General features: G+C 43.1%; 1 protein-coding gene across 2 annotated transcripts in view; it reads right to left on the bottom strand.

Annotated features, from left to right (window-relative positions):
• The window catches only part of JMY (junction mediating and regulatory protein, p53 cofactor), a 100,322-nt gene extending 86,452 nt beyond the window's left edge, over positions 1 to 13,870 (bottom strand). Inside the window, exon 1 of one of the 2 annotated variants that reach the window (XR_005356827.1) lies at positions 12,729 to 13,870. Coding sequence is in view for 1 of the 2 variants with exons in the window: in XM_038532473.1 (XP_038388401.1) it covers positions 12,729 to 13,769 (1,041 nt within the window). In the remaining variant the exon portion in view is untranslated. The remainder of the gene's footprint in view (positions 1 to 12,728) is intronic. The other variant, XM_038532473.1, reaches the window with a different exon arrangement.
• Between the last annotated feature and the right edge of the window lie 8,220 nt (positions 13,871 to 22,090).

Here is a 22,090-nt window from a genome sequence, read left to right on the forward strand (position 1 = left end):
AAGAATAAGTATTAAAATACTAATCAGAGATGCCTGCACTTAAAAAACAAAGACAGTTCAATCAGAATGAACAGAATTTGTAGTGAAGCTCAAGGAAAGGGGCTGTTTTGTGTTTTTTTTATTTTTTTCTATGGTAGGCTGAGCACCTGACATGAAAACAATATGCTGTATAGGGACAGATGTGGAGCCTTAAAGGCCTATTAAGGACTTCCAAAGGTTAATCCTTACTATTTTCTTAAATCATTATTACAGTTGGAAGATCCACAAACCTGATCAGAGTTGTCTGGGATGCTTACACAAGTGAACGAAGTACCGAAAAAAATGGAAGAGCTACAGCAAGAGACTCTAAAAAGGACCATCCTGTTCTGCAAAGTTGGCCAAAATAAGGACATTCACATGAAGCAGCAACAAGGGACATGGAACCACAGACTAGGAGCTTCTACTGAGGACACACTAAGAGGGGCTTAAAACAGGGACGCGTGGGGTGGCTCAGCAGTTGAGGGTCTACCTTCAGCTCTGGGCGTGATCCTGGAGTCCCAGGATTGAGTCCCACATTGGGCTCCCTGCATGGAGCGTCCTTCTCCCTCTGCCTGTGTTCTCTCATGAATAAATAATCTTTTTTTTTAAAGAGGCTTAAAACAAAATCACTTTCTTACTGTTTTGGTTTAGAATTATTTTACCTGTATGGCATCACTTCACTTAAAAGCATCCTGGTTTGCAAGAGAAACAAGTTTGAGTCTGGGAGGAATCCAGCAGTTATCAGTTTGCTTCAGGAAAAAGTGAGTATGATATTAGCTGGTATTTATTGAAGGTTTTGAGTACCAGATACTCTGGTATACAACCTTACACACATTCTCTGTTACTTTTTCCTAACAACTGTATCATATAGGTTTAAGTATTATGCCAATAACTTGCCTATAAAGTTAGGTAGAAGGTGAAAAAGAGAAGGTATGAATCCTCAGCAGCCAAATTCAAACTCTTAACCACTGCCCTTTATATCCCTACTCACAGTCTACTATTTTTCCTTTACAGGAAAGATGCCAATCTGTTGAGTTTTAAAAGACAAAGTACGATAAAAATATTTCACAAGGGGAAACTGAAAAAGGTTAAGAGGGGAGTTGTGCAGTTGGACAAGATGAAAAGAGAATGAAATTGTAATTCAATTTTGGAATTCCTTCCAGTTTTCATTTAGCAAATCCACAAACATGCTGAATACTTAAGGCAAGAAAGTCTAATTTCTAATTCATTTACATAATCTCTACCAAGATACATAAAATACTCTTATTTGAAATTTTAGGTCTCGGGATCCCTGGGTGGCGCAGCGGTTTGGCGCCTGCCTTTGGCCCAGGGCGCGATCCTGGAGACCCGGGATCGAATCCCACATCAGGCTCCCAGTGCATGGAGCCTGCTTCTCCCTCTGCCTGTGTCTCTGCCTCTCTCTCTCTATGACTGTCTCTCTGCCTCTCTCTCTCTCTGTATGACTACCATAAATAAATAAATTTAAAAAAAAAAATGTTTGAAATTTTAGGTCTCATAAGATGCAATGTATAGAATAAAACCTGCTCAAGACCCAATCCCAAGGCCCTCCGAGGAGCCAGAGACCTTATAACAAATGATTTATAAAAGCAAGCCAGAGACCTTATAACAAATGATTTATAAAAGCAAGCACCTACACAGGTTTCTTTTTACGTTAATAAGGTTATCTATTCTAATTCTTCTATTTTAAATACTGCTCAAGTTAATTCTCACTCCTTTTTTTTTAAATTTTGTTGTTCTTAAGTAATCCCAACACCCATCATGAGGCTCAAACTTACAACCCCAAGATCAAGAGCTGCATACTCTACTGACGGAGCCAGCCAGGGACCTCTCACCCCCCTTCTTTTCTTAATTTTTCATTTCTTTAACCCAACTTGTCATAACCTTTTCATTTTCATTTAGCAACCCCAATACCAAAATTCACATCACGTAACAGAAAGAGGCAGAATTTCCAACTAAAAAAGAAGTTAACACACTTAACTGCCCTCCTCCCGTCTAGCCAGAAAAAATTTAGCTAATGAATTATTTATTTATTTTTAAAGATTTTATTTATTTATTCATGAGAGAGAAGAGAGAGAGGCAGAGACACCGGCAGAGGGAGAAGCAGGCTCCATGCAGGGAGACCCATGTGGGACTTGATCCCGGGACTCCAGGATCACACCCTGAGCCAAAGGCAGATGCTCAACCACTGAGCCACCCAGGCATCCCAAAGGAATTATTCAGTATTTTTAAAAGGAAAAGGAATATAATATTCACTATTATGGGCAAATTATTTAAATGTAAATAGAAGATGAAGGAGGTAGATTTCAGGTCTCAGCTAAGACCATACCAAATTCCCTAGCTCTGACACAGAGAGGAAAAAGCATTAAAAAATGTTTTGAGGAAAAAAAAGTTGTGAGGAGAAAAATCCTTTGAAGTAAAATACACATGTGAAAACTTTTGAGGAAAATAATCTCACTTTCGAAACCAACTCACTCGTGGCAAACTCATACAGAATTTACAACAGAATATTTAAATATCAATATAACATTTATTCTTCCTGTGATTATAGAAAATTTTTATAAATGATTTTTTTAAGAGAGACTTTTTAAAGATTTATTTACTTATTTGAGAGACAGCAGAGAGAGCACAAGCAAGGTAAGGGGCAGAGGGAGAGGGAGAAGCAGACTCCCCACTAAGCAGAGAGCCCGATGAGAGGCTCAATCCCACAACTCAGATTATAACTTGAACCGAAGGCAGGCAACCAAATGAGCTACCCAGGTGCCCCAGAGAGAAAGAATCTTAAGCAGGCTCCACACCCAGCAGAGAGCCAACATGGGGTTGGATCTCAGGGTCGTGAGATCACGACTTGAGCCAAAATCAATAACAAGCTCAACCAACTGAGTCTCCCAGAAGCCCCTATAAATGATTCTTTTAAGAATCATTGTATTAAATCATGTATTAAAATGATGTATTAATCATGTATTAAAAAAATAGAAAGACATGTATTATGTCTCACATCAGAGCTTCATGTGTCATATATGCAGGCACAGATTTATTAATCTTGCCTCCTTTGGGATTACCATGTTCTCTAATTACAACACTGTTGTTAATTACAGTATATATCCATATAGTATATGTACATAATCAGGGTTTTCCAAGAAAAAAAGAATCAGCTTAACCAGCTTAATGCTTTTGTCCAGTGGTGAGACATTGACCAATTATTTCAATTTGCCAATATTTATTAGTTAGCTTCTCTCCCTTTCTAGAGCAAAGATGGTCCCAATGGTTAAGAGAGCAGGATAGAATCAGTCAGGCTTGGATTTGAATCCACTTACATGCCAGATGTTATCTTACACAAACTTATCTGATCTCTTTGAACCTGTTTCCTCTACTGTAAAATCCCTACCTCTTAGTTTGATAAGGAGATTAACATTAAAAGTTCACATTTACCAAGGATTTCCTGGGTACACAGCACTGTTCTAAGTAGTGACATAAAACCTATTTCTAAAGGCAGCAGTATTCTCTCACTTTACAGAAGCAGCTGCTAAGGAAGTAAAAGAATTAGGTAGGCCCATATTCACAAAGCTATCAGGTGGAGTCAAGACTCAACACTCAAACACTACCTCTTAACTCCTATCTACACACTAATTGAAATTATTTGAAGACTTCAGCACAGTGCTTGAGCCACAGGAAGCATTCAATAAAGGTTACTCTGATGACTGAAAATCAAAACCTCACATACTTAACTACACACAGGTCCCTCTAGTCATGGACCCATTGGTGTCAGTAAAGAGAAGAGACACACCTCGGTAAGAAGGTATAAAGAGGAAGAAAAGCTTAAATAAATAATTTTAGTAACTAACCATTTGCTTTGTAAATGTAACTTCAAGTTATCAAAAACTGATGGAAAAGCATTTTTAATACTAGAAACCATAGTGAAATATACCAAAGGTTGGGGGGAGGGAAACAACACCTTCCAGAACAGGTAATGAACAAAGCAAAGCCAAAAGAACAAACTTAACAACAAGAAGAAACACTTCTGTCCTCTTCTAATACCCTCTGCAACCAAAAAATTAACTAGGACTTTTTCAAAGCCTAGAAAACTGTAGCAAAATTAGAAGTGCTGCGATCCGAACAGTCAGCTTACAGCAGGGACCTAAATCTAGATACAAGCACATTAAACAAATGGCTCAGGTCCCAACACTTGCCATATTGTACCTGTGACCTACCCTAGGGATCCTTTTTTGTTTGTTTAAAGGTCTTATGTATTCATGAGAGATGCAGAGAGGTAGAGACATAGCAGGGGGGAGAAGCAGGCTCCCTATGAGGAGCCTGATGTGGGACTTGATCTGGACCCAGGATCATGCCCTGAGCCACCCAAGCGTCCCTACCCTGGGGATCCTTAACCTCTAACTTTGGTCTTACCTCGGACACTGAGACCAAGGACAGTTAATGACAGCGCTAAGGTCAAGCCACTAGTATCAGAATTTGGACAAAAATACAGAATTTTCTGAGCCACATTCAGTAAATTTTCTTTCCCTAAGCACTAACCAACAATAGTGTAGTTAGAGCTTCTTAAAAAAAGTGCCTCAAAAACAAAACAAAACGAAACAAAACAAAACCCTTACCTCAACTAATTCCTAGCTGCAGGCTGCTTTGGTAACCAATTGTATTTAAAACTACTCCTGAAGAAAAGGACCAGTTTTGTTTATCACTGTAGTTTCCCTATACTTATGCTACCTGAATGAACTATATTTATTGAATAAACTAAGCCCTTAGCCATCACCCTCAAAGTTAAAAATAAAACCTCCCATCATTAAATGAACTTCATACATTTATCCTTAAAACCATCCTCCAGCCTATCAGCCTATTTTTATTTCACAGCCTATACTATAAAACCTTTACCACAGTATGAACAGTTTATCATATGCAATTATAACTACATAAAATTTAAAATTCAGCTGGGTATCTATCCACTCTTCATTTCAACTTAGGTACTGGTCTTAGGGTCATGGGATGGAGCCCCGCCGCCTGCACCATGCTCAGCAGGAAGTCTGCTTGGGATTCTCTTACTCTCCCCCTGACCCTCACACACTCTTTTTCTAAAATATAGTCTTTAAAAAAATAAAAATGAAATTCAAGGACCAGCATAAAAAGGCAATTTTCTACATTTACGAAACATCACAAAATTTTCCAGCTTTTTGCTGAATGAATCGTTCTGTGCTTCTGTGGAGCTTTAATAACTTACTCTGTGTTAAGGCTACTTACAGTCCAATACAAGAGGCTTGCAAGGCCAAGCTTCAATTTCTATCAAAAAAAAAAAAAAATAGCACCAAGAACTATTAGTCTTCATTGCATTCTCTTAGCATTGCAACTTTAATTTTCTCCCATCAACAAGTGAGGGAACTGGACAGAATCAGAGGGAGCAGGGCCTATTAAAGAGTGAAAAGAGCCACAGGAAACTTTCCATTACAAAAAAGTAAGCACACGGGCATTTAACCATCAGTGGAAGGCCACCTTTTGCTTTCACTTCCCACTTCCAGCAGTATTCCATAGTCAATGAGGTCAAATAAAGCAATGGATAACAGTGAGACTGATTATAAAGTTCATGTGAAGATTTGGAGGGTGAAGATTGCTAATTCAAACAATTGTTATGTTTGACAAACCAAACCTCACCTCCCACTCACATTGTCCCTTCTACCCCCCCCCCCCAACACACACCCTTGAACTCCCATTGGTCAACTGTTTGTCCGAGTTGGCCTTGTTTTAGCAAAAAGGAAACATGCCTGATTTCAAGTCTGTGAACTATCTGGTGGACTTAAACAGCAAGCAGACAAAGCACCACAAATAAATCAGCTATCGTGAAGGCTGCTGCTATCCTGCCACCAGCCTCCACATTTCTGCATTATAGATGCGCTAACCTTAAAAGATTTATCTTTTCTATACTTCTCTTTCTTCAGTGATGTGAAAAACGGCCAAGTTTATTTGGGCACAGGAATGAAGAAGATGATCAGTACCTAAGTCACTGTTTTCACACAGCCTCTACCTTTCAAGTCTTTGGTCCTAACTTTCAAGGATGCCACAAAATTCACTCAGCTTCATTATTCCTCAACTGTGTTTACACTATTTTTATGGGAATATACAGGCATATCACCTCTCTCAACTGCAACTACATTACAGCCTTACTGAGTCTGCTTCTACTATTTATACCAAATCATGGGTCACGGCACATCGTCCAATCAAAGACAACCATCCTTGGGCTCACACAAGACTGATTTCTCTAATATATATATTTGGGATGTCAGTGTTGCTCCAGAGGTTTTATAATTTTAACTTTCCAGAAAAATTATGAAAATCATAATTGGGAGGAGAGATGGTGAGCATTCTTTCTAGAGCTTCCTGCCCCTTATGTTAAATAACCTCAGAAGTCAGCAGTCATTTACAGCCGAGTCTTTTTTTTTTTTTTTTTTTTTTTTGAAATCTACAATAGTCACACAGAGAGAGAGAGAGGTAGAGGGAGAAGCAGGCTCCATGCACCGGGAGCCCGACGTGGGATTCGATCCCGGGTCTCCAGGATCACGCCCTGGGCCAAAGGCAGGCGCCAAACCGCTGCGCCACCCAGGGATCCCACAGCCAAGTCATTTTAACAATACAAGGAAAATGGCAACTGGGCACTCTCGTCTAACATAAACTCATGCTTGCATACCTTGGCAATCTCTTCTGTAACACAACATGAGATTCTGTCCCAGACCATGCCTATCATAACTAATTTGAAATTAAACAAACAGATTATCTTAAAAGCCATTATTGAACTGACTCATTCTCAGGAGACTGACATCCCTTCTAATGTCTTCACAGAAACAAGGCAGGGCAGAAAAGGCACATGTTTGGATTCAGACAAACCTACATTTGAATCTGTTTGATTTCGTCTTAGCTGTTTAAGGTTGGCCAAATCCAACATCTTTAAGTTTCAACTTTTGTTTCAGTAATATAGGTATAAAATTTATCTGGGGGCATCTGAGTGGCTCAGCCAGTTGGTCAAGTGGCTGCCTCCGGCTCAGGTCACGATTCCAGGGTCCTGAGATGGAGCCCTATATCAGGCTCCCTACTCTGCAAGGAGCCTGCTTCTCCTTTTCCCTCTGCCTGCCGCTCCCCCTGCTTGTGCTTTGTCAAATAATAAAATCTCAAAAAAATACCCAAAACACCATTTACCTGAAAAGAGAGTGGGCGAATGAAAAGAGATAGTAAACATGAAACACCAATACTTAAGTAGTGCCAATAAATATTAGTTCCATTCCCTAAAAAAAAAAAAATGCTGAGGTGAAAACAAACTCTGGAGAATCCTCATTACAGGAAAGAAAAGAACACTTTCTGGAAGCCCCCTTTTATACTCGCCACTTTGTTAAGCACCTTTTCATAATGTCCTACTTAAATCTCCATCTTAAGTTTCTTCCCCCTTTTCAAAAGGTTAAGCAGGCCGCTGAAGTGGTGAGTTCTATCTGGAAACCAGGTCTTTCTAACTCCAAACACTAGGTAGGCTGTGTCTACAGCATGCCTTACATGGCTACTTACAAACATACAAGCTGCTCTCAGTGTTTGTTTGTTGGCTGTTTTTTTACTAGACATAAGTTAAAACCAACTGGGAAGAAGTTAGCTTAACAGTTGTATAAATAAATTCCAAGAACACTGTTTTAGATCTTAAGACTACCACCATACTTAAGGTTTACTATCTAAAGGACCATAACCATTTCAACGATAGTTGTCCTTATACAGAAACCATTATTTACAAAATCCAGGTCATCAAAGTAAGTAAGCCATGGTATGGGTCACTCATGCACATACATTATATAATATAATCCTCAGCTCTGATCAACAACTAAGACTACTGCTGAAAACATTCAAAGAGGCCTTGGTGGCACTTGATTCATTCAGGGATGGATTGAGTACTTGGTAAATAAATAGCACTCCTTAGAGCAAATCCTTGTGAAAATCCAAAACAAACCTACCATGTAATAAATTCTAAGATTAAGGCCCAAAGTAGCACACAACCTTACAATTCCTATATTATCTAAAAATTTATCAGTGGGGCACCTGGGTGGCTCAGGTTAAGCACCTGACTTGCATTTCGGCTCATGTCACAATCTACTGGGTTGTGGGATCCAACCCCCTGTCAGGATCCTCCCTCAGCAGAGTTGGCTTGATTCTCTCCCCTTGCCCCTCCCTCCTCGCTCTCAAAATAAATAAATCATTAAAAATATTTAATAAACATAACAATATTTATAATAATATTTAAAACATCTTAAAGGTTTTAAAATAAAAAGTTCTCATTATTATTATATGAATTATAGCTCCTCAAACTATCATTTCCAGTCAGTTGACAAAATTTGTGAATCATTAAAAATGTTTAGCAGAAAACGAAGTCTTTTATTCAATATTTCACAAAACAAAGACATAGAAGTACTTCTTATAACCCCATATTAAATCATAAGTGTATTCTAAAACTTAAGCTCCAATAGATATGCCCAAAGTTTACAAAGCAAATGATACACAATTATGGTTTTAAAGTTCTTTTTGAAGAACATCTTAAAGAATTTGATAAAAGGCTCTCTCCAAAAACGCATATAAAATTAGCATTTTAGTTTATGGCACCCCATTAAAATCCAACTATATATAGCTCCCCTCAATTTATAAGGAATTCCCAAACCCAAATAAAGACCCCTTATTTAGGAACACCTGCGTAGCTCAGTGGTTGAGTGCCTGCCTTCGGCTCAGGGTGTGATCCTGGAGTCCTGGGAGCGAGTCCCACATCGGGCTCCCCACATGGAGCCCGCTTCTCCCTCTGCCTGCGTCTCTGCCTTTCTCTGTCTCTCATGAAGAAATAAATAAATAAAATCTTAAAAAAAAAAAAAAGACCCCTTATTTAGAAAGTTATTTACAGTTTTAAAAGATTTTACTCTCAGTTTCTAAATGCCATGGTCCCTTATGCAGAATTTACATTTATCAGTTTATAAAATTCTATGTACCCACAACTTTAAATCAAAAAGACTCTTCTTCTGGTTAAATTCTTCTAACGCTGGGGGGCGGGGGAAGGTGCGTGGATGGTTCGGTCAATAAGTGTCTGACTTTAGCTAAATTCATGATGTCAGAGTCCTGAGAAGTCAGGCTCCACACTCTACTGGGAGTCAGTCCACTTCTCCCTCTCACCCTCTGCGCACACCCCCACTCTAGCATGCTACCCTTGCTTAAGCGCTGGCACTCTCTCTCTGATAAAGTATTTTAAAAACTAAATACTTGTAACGCTAAAAGGCAACAACAAAAATAAAAACACTTCTGGCCTTGGTCCACAAATCCTAAAGAGTGCTGACAAGATGTATGGCCCTGAACTAGGGATGGCAAAGAGAATTCCAAGATACTGTCAAGGCCAGTGACCTTGAGAAGTTTACAATCTAGTTGTACAGTCTACTTTAAAAAAACAAAAACAAAAACAAAAACAAAAACAAAAAACAAGGGCAGCCTGGGTGGCTCAGCGGTTTAGCGCCGCCTTTGGGCCAGGGTGTGATCCTGGAGACCCGGGATCAAGTCCCACGTTGGGCTCCCTGCATGGAGCCTGCTTCTCCCTCTGCTTCTGTGTGTCTCTCATGAATAAATAAAACTTTTAAAAATAAATAAATAAATAACCTCCCTTCCACAATTGACTGACCATTTTGAACAAAAACAGGTGTGGTCTTTAAGCTGAACTCTTTAGATAGGAAAAAGAATGGGGGGAGGGGCGAAAATTGAACGAGAAATTAAACGAAAAACAATCAAGACTAAATTTTCTAAGTAACATATACCTCAGAATGTTTGATTTATCAGATACACCTGGCTTGAACACCTATAGCCACTTCCACAAATTAAGTCAACTGCAGAACTGGGAAAAAAAACAGTAAATTACATATGACTACTAAATATAATAAATAGCACAAAAATGACAATTTCTTAAATATCTTACGTAAAAAAAGTTACTGCAAACTATTACAATAGTAAAAAATTTAAGCAGCTAAGGAACAACAAAAAAACATGCTGGCATGCTCTTACACTCCAATTATCCTGCCCACAGCAGACATTACTAATTAATAATACCACCCTTTCTCCCCAGAGCTTCATTTCTTTCAATATAAACTTAATCTATTTGTTGTCTTGGTATTTTTCAAAAACCATTCGAATCAACAAAATGAAGCACCAACAATTTATATATATAAAATTTCCAATGAATTTATAATAAACTTCATTTGAGTGATCTTTCAAAACACAAAATACTCCTTAAATTTTTAAATTTCTTTGTGTTAAAGAGAATGCAGTATCATGGTCAATATAACCTTAATTAGGAAAAGATTGTCTTTTTAAAAAAATGTAACCCTCCACCCCCATGAAAGAGTTCCAGAAACTGTAATTAACTATTCTTTGGCAATTTTCATTTTTTTACCCTATTTGAACAGGTAAAAATTACTTTTTCTGAATGTCAATGAAATTAAAACTAAACAAGTCTACATCATTTATATAAGATATAAAGTTTAGGCGTGCCTGGGTGGCTCAGTAAGTGGGTTAAGCATCTGCCTTCCTCTAAGGGCTCCATCCCCCCAGGGGGATGAAGCCCCGCCCTCCTCAGGCGTTCTGCTCTGCAGGGAATCTGCTTCTCTCCCTCTCCCACCGCCTCCTCCCAAACCCCAGCTTGTGTGCACCCGCTCTCTCAAGCAAGTAAAATCTTAAAAAATAAAATAAAATAAAATATAAAGCTTAACAAACAAGTATAAGAGAAAGAAGTACTAGTTTTGTCCACGCAGTTAAAAAAGAAATACAGGTCGGAACGCCTGGGTGGCTCAGTGGCTGAGCGTCTGCCTCCGGCTCAGGAGCCCACTTCTCCCTCTGCCTGTGTCTCTGCCTCTCATGAACAAATAAAATCATTTTAAAAACCTTAAAAAAAAAAAAAAAAAAAAAAAAGGAAAGAAACACAGGTCAGTATTAACAAAACTCAAAAGAGAATGAGAATGTACATGACCATTTAAAATTTGTCATTTCCGGGATCCCTGGGTGGCGCAGCGGTTTGGCGCCTGCCTTTGGCCCAGGGCGCGATCCTGGAGACCCGGGATCGAATCCCACGTCGGGCTCCCGGTGCATGGAGCCTGCTTCTCCCTCGGCCTATGTCTCTGCCTCTCTCTCTCTCTCTCTCTGTGACTATCATAAATAAATAAAAATTGAAAAAAAAAATTAAAAAAATAAAAATAAAATTTGTCATTTCCTTTCAAAATGAATTAAAGTAGAACACAGACTCCAAAAGTAGATGATAAAGAAGGAAATAAAAACCGATCCCTAGAACTCTCTGATCACATTACTTGGTGGGTGTTACTTGATGGGTGATACTTAGCACAAAGTAAACTGGAAGGAGTGAAAACCAGGAAATTGTCAGAGAGCACTGTAGGTAAGGGAGAAAAATTTTTTTTTCCTAAGTCCCCAAATTTAGCAATGAAAAATATGTACTATTCCATGTAGAAACCAGGAAGGTACTAACTTCCTAGCCTTTATAGCAGGATTCAAGTATTCAATAAACACAGGCAAGGCTAACAGGACAACACAATGTCAGGAATATAAACACCATAAAAACGGGCATTTCCCCACCCTACCTCTAACCTCAACTGGTACCAGTACTAAAAATAATAGCTTTCAGGAAGTATCTGTAGTGCCCATTAGGGAAAACTAAAGTATATATTTTTCAAGATATTTTTATTTTTAAGTAATCTCTACACCCAATGTGGGGCTCAAATTCACAACCCCAAGGTAAAGAGTTGCATGCTCTCTCGACTGAGCCAGCCGGGTGACCCAAAAACTAAAATGTATTTTAAAATACTTTTTTAGTACAGTTCCTTCATCAGAAGCTGTTAGGACTGACCTCAAATTATGCATATCCTACAAATTAGAGCCGTCCTCATGCATACCCATGCAGACCTTTTCCATTATTTCCTGTAATTTCAAGTGTAAGATACTCTGAATAAGCTTTATACTACTTTTACAAGTACAAAAGTAAAAGCATTCCTGCCCAAGACCTTTTTCATCCCTAAAACAGGAGTTAAGCAGCCAGCTCTAAAGACTTGAGACTATGCATAAACCTTTAAAAATTTCAGCATCCCACTGAGAGTTGGTGCTTCTTCATTTCGACAAGCCGCTCATTTGAAGGAAAATGAATTTAAAATTTGCCTAAGTTGACAAACTACAAATGGAAATTAGAAAAAAAAAAAAAAAGACCGACTTCATTCTCTAGTACAAACTATTCTGAATAAATGGAGAGGACATCAAAAAAGTAGGATTACTATATGGGCAGTCATTGCTGGAAAAGAGGCAAAAAGAGAAAGGAACGCTGAATGTCTCTGGGACGCCTTTTTTTTTTTCTGAGTGGCTTTAATCTACTTCCAGCACTGAGTAGTAAACACGTCCCTTGTGCTACAGAACCTATCTGATCTATGGGAAGAGGAATTCCAAAGACTTATGCAAGTTCCTTTGGGGAATGTCACGGTTTTCCCACCACTGAAAGTAAGGGGTAGATCGGTAAGGAACCCGCCGTCTTCCTCTTGCCCGGTAGAACAAGTTTCCCAAACGCTCCGAGCCCGGGCCGAGGCGCCAGCCTCCAGCAGCGAGTAACGAGGAGCAGGGAGGTGCAGCCCAGCCTGGGTTCTTACCTCCTGGATGCGCTTCCGGGCCCGCTGAAGCACTTCTTCGTAGCCCTTCTGCCGCAGCTCGCTCAGGCTTTCGTAATACTCCTCGGGATCGTCGGTCTCGGTGAAAAGCACCTGGGACAGGATCTTCCAGCCGCAGGTGTCCAGGCCGTGGCCCAGGTAGACCTGGAGCTGGTAACACAGAGTGTCGATCTCCTGCTCGGTCATCTCTGGGGCGCCCCCGAACAGCACGGTCCACATGCCAGAGGGCTCCTCGGGGAACACGGGCAGGCACTGCTCCAGCTGCGAGTTCACCGAGCACAGCTGCTGGTGCACAGCGCGCAGGTCCTGGAAGGAGAAGAGCCCGGCCCAGCTGCACTCCTCGGCCGGGGACTCCAGCTCGGCGCCGGAGGGCGGCTGCTCTGCGTCCGAGAGCGCCAGGGCCGCCGGGGCCACCTCGTCCTCCCTCACCATTTCCAGCACCTCTATCTCCTCGGAGACCGCCCCGCAGGCGCTCACGACTCGCACCGAGGACACCGGGGCCTCCCTGGGCGCCGGCGGGGCTGCCGGCGGGGCTGCCTCGGCCGCGTCCCTGCCTTCGGGGCCCCTGCGGGCCGGCCCGCTCTGGGCGCGCCCCGGGCTCCAGAGGGGGCTCTCCGCCCCTCTGCCGGCCGCACAGCGCAGCAACGGGTCGCCCCGAGGGCCGCGCGCGCTCCGCGGGGAGCCGCCGTCCGCCCAGGCCGGGCTCCTCCGGGGCCCGGGGCTCCTGCCCGGAGTCCCAGAGGCGGCGGCCTCGAGCCGGCCCCTGCCGGCTGGGCTGCCCGGCCCGCGGGCCCCGTCGGGCGCTGGCGCTGCGGGCTCGGCGCCCCCTCGCGCCCCCGCCTGCTCCCGGGAGCCGCTCCTCTGCCTCTGGGCCGTCCGGTTGTGGCAGGTTATGGCAAACTTGCCCTCGATCTCGTTCCAGGCCACAATGAAGACGAACTTGTGCTTCTCGCGCTCGTCGAACACATGCGGCCGCACGGCCACCCAGTCCGACTCGAGCGTCTCCTCCAGCGCGAACGACATGGTGGCCGCGGGGGAGGCGCCGCTGGCCTGCCCGCCCGAGGGCTCCCCGGCTGGCTGCACCGCGCCCCCCGCTCACCCCCGCCGGGCGCCTTCGGCCATCTTAGCGCGCCGGCCGGCTCCCTCGCCTCGCTCGCCCGGGGCTCCGCGCTCCAAGCCGCCGCGCTCCTTTGTGGCAGCGGCGCGCGGTGAAGACAATACGCGTCCCCGGAGCAGGTAGTTCACATGGTCACGTGCGGCTGGATCTGTTTACAAGCCCGGCGCTGCCGCAGCGCCTCGCGCGGGTCCCGGCCGCCCCCAGCGCGAGGCCGCGGCGCTGCGTCTGCGGCTCTCGGAAGGCGACGAGCGGCCCCGCGGGGCCGGGGCCGGCGATGTGCGCGCCTCCGCCGCTCGCCCGGGCCGAGCTCCCCGCCCCTCCTCCCCCTCCTCCGCTGCCCGACCGCCGCGAGCCGGCCTGACGGAGAGACGCGTCTCCCAAACTCCGAGCCTCAGGAGCGCCACAATGTTGCCATTTGGCTGCTGACGTCGGCTGCTCCACGAGGGACGTAAACACGGGCACGTGCCGCACGCTGGTGACGCGGCGGCGCGGCGGCAGCGCGCACACCCCGCCCCCGCGCCGGCCCCGCCCCCGCCCCCGCCCCCGCGCCGGCCCCGCCCCCCGCGCCGGCCCCGGCCCCGCCCCCGCCCCGAGCGGCCGCGCCCTCCCGTCCTTCCTTCCGCGCAGCCTCGTTGCGCAGCGGGTGCTCCGGGGACGGTGAGGGCGGGGCAGGTGTTTCTTGCGGTGCAGGTGGCCTCGAGCCTCGGGGCGGGGGGAAAAGGGAAAAAAGCGTAGGGACCCCAGGTTTTTCGAACTCCGGTCATTCGAAGGGACCCTAACGTGTAAATGTGCCTCGTTTCTCCCGGGGGAGTGGGCACAGGTAACTCTGTATTCAGAAACACTACCCGGGCTGCGAGCTAGACTTTAGTGGCGTACCCCAGACTGTGATTTCTCCTGCAACACCCCCGGAACGCAATTTAAGATCTGAAGACAGCCCAATGGAACAACAAAACAAAGTTAAATGAAAATTCAGTCGTGTCCTAATACAATGAATGTTTCCATTTCAGCTCAGCGGGGCTTCATTGCTTCAGGTTTCATCGCAGTGTGCTTGCTCTTCTGGGGACCTCGTTTCCAGGTCACCGGAGTAAGCCCTTCTCAAGTTGTATTCAATTACCAGAGACCCCAAAATGCACATAGGGAAAAAAATCATGTGATTCTGAAGAATTATGCTGAACTATGATGAAACAGATTTTTTAACATTGCCTGGTGGATCTTATAATCTGTATTATTGGCATTCTCTCCTATTAGCACCAAGTTCATAGTGCAGGTATTCTGCATCCATGGTAAAATAAAACGGGAATTTTACTTTTATCCATATTTCTCAGATTATGCAAAACCATTTGGGTTAAAGATGCTTCGTCAGCTACACTTACTTCAGTACATTGACATCTGAACAAACAACCAAAAGTTTTAGCCCTTTTGCTCAGATGGACATTACACACCTACAGATCTGCTTAGACAAAAAAAAAAAAAATTTTTTTTTACTTTGGGCAGGATGCACAAAAAGGGGAAAGGGCAGGTTTTGTTTTGTTAAATATTTATTTATTTATTTATTTATTTATTTATTTATTTATTTATTTATTTATTTATTTATTTATTTATTTATTTATTTATTTATTTATTTATGATAGAGAGAGAGAGAGAGGCAGAGACACAGGAGGAGGGACAAGCAGGCTCCATGCAGGGAGCCCAACATGGGACTCGATCCTGGGACTCCAGAATCATGCCCTGGGCTGAAGAAGGCAGGCGCTAAACCGCTGAGCCATCCAGGGATCCCTTTTTTACAATTCTTGATGTGGAACCACAAATTTTGAAAGTTTGTAACAGAACTTGTGCCAACTCTCAAATGCAAATCAGAGATACAACTTTTGAAAGGCAAGAAGAGAGACAGAAAACCCATTGCAAATCTGTACCACCAGCTAAGCAAACACTAGCTAGCACATCATGGAAAGCTTACCTGTCTTTTCTGCTAAAAAAATACCACTAAAAGTTTTCCTGATAAAAAGTAATGATCACTAGCTCTCTTCTTGTAATACACTATAGATAAGTATGAATACCAAGAATGAGTACTAAAGGAATATGTTTATAGGAAATATTTTGATTTATATATATATTAAAACTGCAATATTTATCCACAGATGATACATTATGTCATCACAATAGTGCTAAAGAAGCTTGTTTCATGGTCACACAGGTTTTAATTATTTTCCCTAAAGACTGTTATGTTTTGTCAAAAGAGTTGTTCAATGCTTCTCATTTCCTTTATCTTAATAATTGTCATCCTAGAAATGAAAAGAAACAAACCAAAATTCTCATGGCAGGTTACTGTAGAACTCTACAACTCTTTATCTAGGTATGTATCTAATTGTCAAGCAAGATCTCTGAGTGTATAAATTACTCCCTGGGAATAGATATCCCCACAGAAAACCACATACACCTTACCAGCTTTGAAAAGGCTTGAAAACAATTATCATAATTAATTTTTTAACTATTGAGGATTGTTGGGTGATCTGGGTAATGCTTTAATTCTTTAGGCCTTTTAATAAAAACTAACCATTTATATAGGAATTTTCAAATGCCATAGGATTTTCTTGCACGTATTTATCCTCACAACAACCATATGATATACTTACGAGAGGAATAAATCTTTAATTTTACATGTGAGAAAACAACGGTTCAATTACTTAGTCATACATCCCAGGACTGGGAACAGGGAATGACTTGAGTTCAGGGGTCTAATGGATACATCTGTCCCAGTTAGATTCTCCCAGAAGCAGACAGACACTCAAAAGAAATTTGAATTGCAGAAGTTTATGAGGGGGTAGCACCTATGAAAGAAAAGGGGCAGGATTGGGCAAACCACCCCCAACAGGGAGGGAACTCCAGAGCAAAGATTATTCCCTTAGAAGTGCCCTGTCGAGTAAGAATGATTAGGCCTTCCTCAGTAATTGATGGGGGAACGCCCTGAGAAAAGCACCCATGATAATCTGAAGTTGACTCTCAAGACAACAAAGCTGGAGACTCAGCTAACCACATTCCTTGCAGCTGGAGTGAGTCCTTTTTTTTTTTTTTTAATATTTATTTATTTCTTTATTTGAGAAAGAGAGTGCGTGCATGCAAGTGGGAGAGGAAGAGAGAAACTCAACCCCACTCCATACTGAGCCCAGAGCCTGACGTGGGGCTTGATCCAATGACCTTGAGATCATGACCTGAGCTGAAACCAAGAGTCAAACACTTAACAGACTGCACCACCCAGGTGCCCCAGAGTCCTTAAAGGATGACCTGATTGCCGCCTCTGCATGTTTGCCACAGTTTACCTTGTGCGCTCAGTGGATTCACTTCCTGACACATTGGGGGAGCACCTCCGTGGCTCTGGCTGGCTCCTCTTGCGGAGGGGAAAGTTAGAAGAGGGAAGTGAAGAGACAAACTGTGGCCTCGCGGCTGTGGTTGATCTCATAGCCAAAACTGGCACTTGTCATCTCTCTCCTGCACTGTCTGTTCGAAAGTCCCTCACTCTGGCTCACGTGATGTTTCCCAAGCTCCTACTCCTGAGGGGTCTGGACTCCTGGTGACCTTACCCATGGATAGCCTCCATTCCTACATCATTACATTTGTCACAATTAGGAAAGAGCGGTCCAAGAGGCATCCAGTGGGCCATCTGAGTTCAATGCTCAGTCCTCCCTGCTCCCATCATGCAACACAACCCTGCCTCCTCCTGCGGATCAGTGTTAATTACTCCTAACAAGGTGGTGATTCTTCTCCTTGCCTGCTACTTTCTGGCCATAAAGGGCCCAAAGTGTCCAAGTGGCAGCTGTAGCTTATAGTTCAATGCAATCTTTGCTATCTCATGATAAAAAACATACCATTTTGAAGATCAGGACCTCTAACCTTGCAAAATTCAGTTGGTCATCCAAAGTGATGGTGAGGCCACTCCTCCTTCCACTCCTTGGTTCCTGGACCCATATATTCTTCCTCTTGGGACATAGTGCTACATAGAGTTCTGTAATTCAGTGTTTTTACATGTTTTGGAGGATGGTATCCCCATCCTTGCAAGGTGTTGCCACTGAGTTGGTGCTGCAGCCATACCTTGGCCACTCTATTTAGCCAGCAGCCTCTAGATGACACACTATATAGCATGACCAGTGGATCTGTAAAATGAGTTCCCTGATTAGATACTATGTTGATTCATGTTTGTAGATCAGACATTCTGTAAGTAGCTTGATAGTGCTGGCAGGAAAGGCAAACCCATACCCAGATTAAGTTTCTATTCCTATGAGAAAACCCGCTACCTCTTCCAAGATGAAAATGGCCCCATGTGGTCCATTTGCTGCCAAGTGACCAGTTAGTCTCCTTAAAGAATAGTGCCATACTGGTGGCTCAGTGTTGGTGTCTGATGCTGGTGGGTTGGTCATTCAAAGCAGGCAACCACTAGATTGGCCTTCATAGGTAGAAGTTGTGTTTTTTTGACCCATGCAAAGCCTCCATCTCTTTCACTGTGATCGTGTCATCTGAATGTCAACTAGTCCAGTTACTTTGTAGCTTGGTCACTTGGTTCCCAGACCGTGTGGATACTTTCTGATGAGTATTAAAATACAATATAAAAATCTTCACACCTTGTTCCTACTCTTATGTCTGTCTACATGTCTCTTTTCCAGACTTTCTCATCTCTAATATTTAAATTCGTCTCCTTCCAGGCCCCAGACCATTCCCCATTGGCAAAAGCCCGTATATGTTTTGACTTTAGATCACTTTCTCTGTCATATGAAGTGGATGACCAGGTGCATCTCCTGAAGCTCTGCTCATTGGGAAGGTTTATCTTTCACAAAGTGTCTCATCATGATTTTTCACAGCCACTGAATGAGTTATATAATGCAGACAGCATCCGCTTTTGGTTTTCACCTAATACCAAATCAACCGATCCATGAACCAAGCTGTCAAGGTGAAGGGGAGGTTCTCCTTCTTCAACTGATTGGATGGGAGATCCATATGGTCACTGGTGTGAGCTCAGAAGGGACACTGCTATATAGTGGGTGCCATGATAGGACACAGTAGATGCTATGAGGTTCTAGACCCTCTCTTCATGCCCCTAGCAGTGTCATTTCTTCCTGCTCATACTCAGTCTCAGATGTACCGTTTCCATCTTATGATGGATTGCTACTGGGACCATCTTACTTTATGACTTATTCCCAATAGATGATAGACAATTCCAGAATTGTGGTTGCTTGGTATCCGAAGGTCATGCATTCCAGCTCTGTCAGGGCATCCTAGCATGCTAGGAGCTATTCTACAAAAGGTATATAACCCTCTGCTGCAGGTAGTGTAACCTTGCTTTATAACCCCAGTAGGCTGTGTTGTGATTCTTCCCCTGGAACTTGTCCTAAATTTCGCACCACCTCCTTTTCTACCGTTAACAACTGAAATACCATAGTGTGCTGAGACCATTTGTTCTAAACAGCAGGGCTACTTGCTCTACAGCAAGAACTGTTGTCTCCAAAGCCCAAGAAGGCTTAACTGTCATTGTAGTGGTGGATTCATGATGCAACGATTTGCCCTTTCCTTTGAAGGGAATGTCCTGGCATGACTATGGGATGTGCAGAAACTTTACTGAGTTGGCAAGTGCCTGAATTTTTGTAGAGTATGGCTCCCTCCCTTTGACATACATGTGTCTTACCAGTTCTGCACACACTAGTACCCTCTTACTCATCTGCCAAATCATCATGATGTCAGCAATGTAATGAATCAATATGATTTTCTGTGATATGTCCAGATGGTCCAGATGTCTTCAGGCTACATTATGACAGAATGTGGGAAAGTTAACACAGTCCTGGAGCAAACTCTTTCTTGATCTTCTTTCCTGACTAGGATAGAAGACTATACATTCACCAGCCCAATGGCTGCATACTACATGCCAGAGACCATATTATCTGCCCCCGCAAAAAAGACATTTGGCTGGGTGGCTGTGATCAGGGCTATTTCTTGGTTGAACAGGCAATAATCTCCAGGGCTCATCTGGTTTCTGCAAGGACCAGCAAATTAAACAGAGATATGCTAGTGACCACCACACCTGCATCTTTAAGAGTGGCACTAATCTCCGCCATCCCTCTCCAAGGTTACACTGTTTTTGATTCACTATCTTGGTGGGAGTGAGGGCAATTTCAGAGGGTTCTGCTTGGCCTTCTGCACTATGATAGCTCTCACCAACAGGTCCAATGTGTGGGTCACTCCAATCACTGCATATGCCAATCCCAATTACAAATTAGAGAACTAGGAAAATGAGCACCAGGTGAGTTCATAGACCAAGGGGACCCAGATTTTGGCTGTTACTCTATTTATCACCTGGCCCTTGTATGTATGTCCTCACTATTATACAGAGCCTGGAATAACGTTCTGGTTGTTGTGTATCAGTGCCAACTTGACCCTGTCTCTGACAGTGCTTGAAATGTCTGAATGTTTTCCTTTCCCCTTGAATAGTCACTCTAGTACATGGCCTAGATCCCTTTGGGGAAGCACTGGGGAAATCATTATGTATTACAGGGTCCTTGTCCCTGAGATCCAATTATCTCTTCAGTCAATGAACACCAGGTCTGAAAACTGAAAAGTAGTTCAGGCCAGAAACTGGGCAAGAGACCTTCAGGGTAACTCCCTCCAACCTCCCGCTCATCCACTCACTCTATTTTAACTATGTATATTGAACAGTGTGTTTTGATTGCTTAACTATTTGTCCCTCCAGATGCGGTGTACTCTTAACCTCCCATAATGTGGGCACTGTGACCCTCTGGCTTCTGATGGTGAAATGCTACCACCAGGGCCTTTTCATCCTCTCAGCTATCAGGGAGCCAAATTCTATAACTGCTTCTCCTGCCATTAACCCTGGCCTTCAGAGGAGAGCCACGTTACACTTCATAGTGATGCTGGGACCCCACTTACCAGATCATTTCTAACACCCTTATGAATGGTGAATCCTTTGGGCCTTCCTGGGGAACATATTCCTTCTCCTGGCCTCATGTAACAGTTAAGTTGTCATCACTTACATCCTTGAGCTAATTCCTAATTCTTTTTTTTTTTTTCAAGATTTTATTTACTTATTCATGAATGACACAGAAAGAGAGGCAGAGGCACAGGCAGAGGAAGAAGCAGGCTCCATGCAGGGAGCCCGACATGGGACTCGAATCTGGGACTCCAGGATCACACCCTGAGCCAAAGGCAAACGCCCAATCACTGAGCCACTCAGGCATCCCATTCCTAATTCTAAATATTTATGTCCTAATTATTTGAGCACATAATTATTTTCTCTTTTCATTCTTAATGACCTATCTAGAGAACCCTTTCAAACCCATACACCTAATTACTGTGTTACTTAAGAGGCGATTGGATGTGCAAAAGATTTGGGGGAAAACACCTATGAGGGAGAAAGGAGAGGAATCCAGAGCTAGGGGGAGAGATAGTGATGGAGAGAGGGGGGGAAAAAAAAGAAGTTTCAGTAGAAAGCATCCTAGAGTGCAAGGTAGTCCAAGAAAGTTTCACTAGGCCAGTGGGGAATCCTCAAGCCCACGTCACCTGCCAAAGGAGTTTCCTGTCTCTGCCTCACTGGGTCATTGGCTGGCTGTGAGCAGCCTGTGGGAACTGTGGTGGATTCATAACGTAGTAGTCTGGCCCATTAGTATTATGCCTGGAGATCTGAGAGGCACATTCTCATGGCTGCCACAAACACCATCTGTGCTTTAAAAAAAAACTTGGTACTATTTATTCATTGATTCATGACACATCGAGGGCACAAATATGATACGAAGTAGTGCTCACACTCCAGCAACTGGCTTCAGTTTGAGTGGATTATCATGAATAATTTTCAGAAATTAAGAATAGAAATAGATTTCCCAAATCTCCTGAGGCAGATCTTCAGGGTATGGCTTCATTTTTTTGTTTGAAATGATTTGAAATTCTAGAGTAAGTTCTAAGCTAAATACTAAATGGGATTTGGATTCTTCCCCACTGCTCTCAAGAAGCTACAACTGTACCTAAAAATTTTATTCCTTTGGAAAAGGTCTATATTAGTATGGCATTATGGCACAATGCTAATCTTTGGTGAAATTGATCTTAAATACATGAATTTTTTTCATTATTTTTTCTGTATTTTAAAAGTAGTGCCTAATAAAATTCACACTTAAAAAATACCATTCAGTCATTAAAATTATAGCTACACATATTAACATGGATATATTTCTTTTTT

The sequence above is a fragment of the Canis lupus genome, chromosome 3 (genome assembly GCF_011100685.1).
Source record: "Canis lupus familiaris isolate Mischka breed German Shepherd chromosome 3, alternate assembly UU_Cfam_GSD_1.0, whole genome shotgun sequence".
In the NCBI taxonomy this organism is placed as follows: Eukaryota; Metazoa; Chordata; class Mammalia; order Carnivora; family Canidae; genus Canis; species Canis lupus.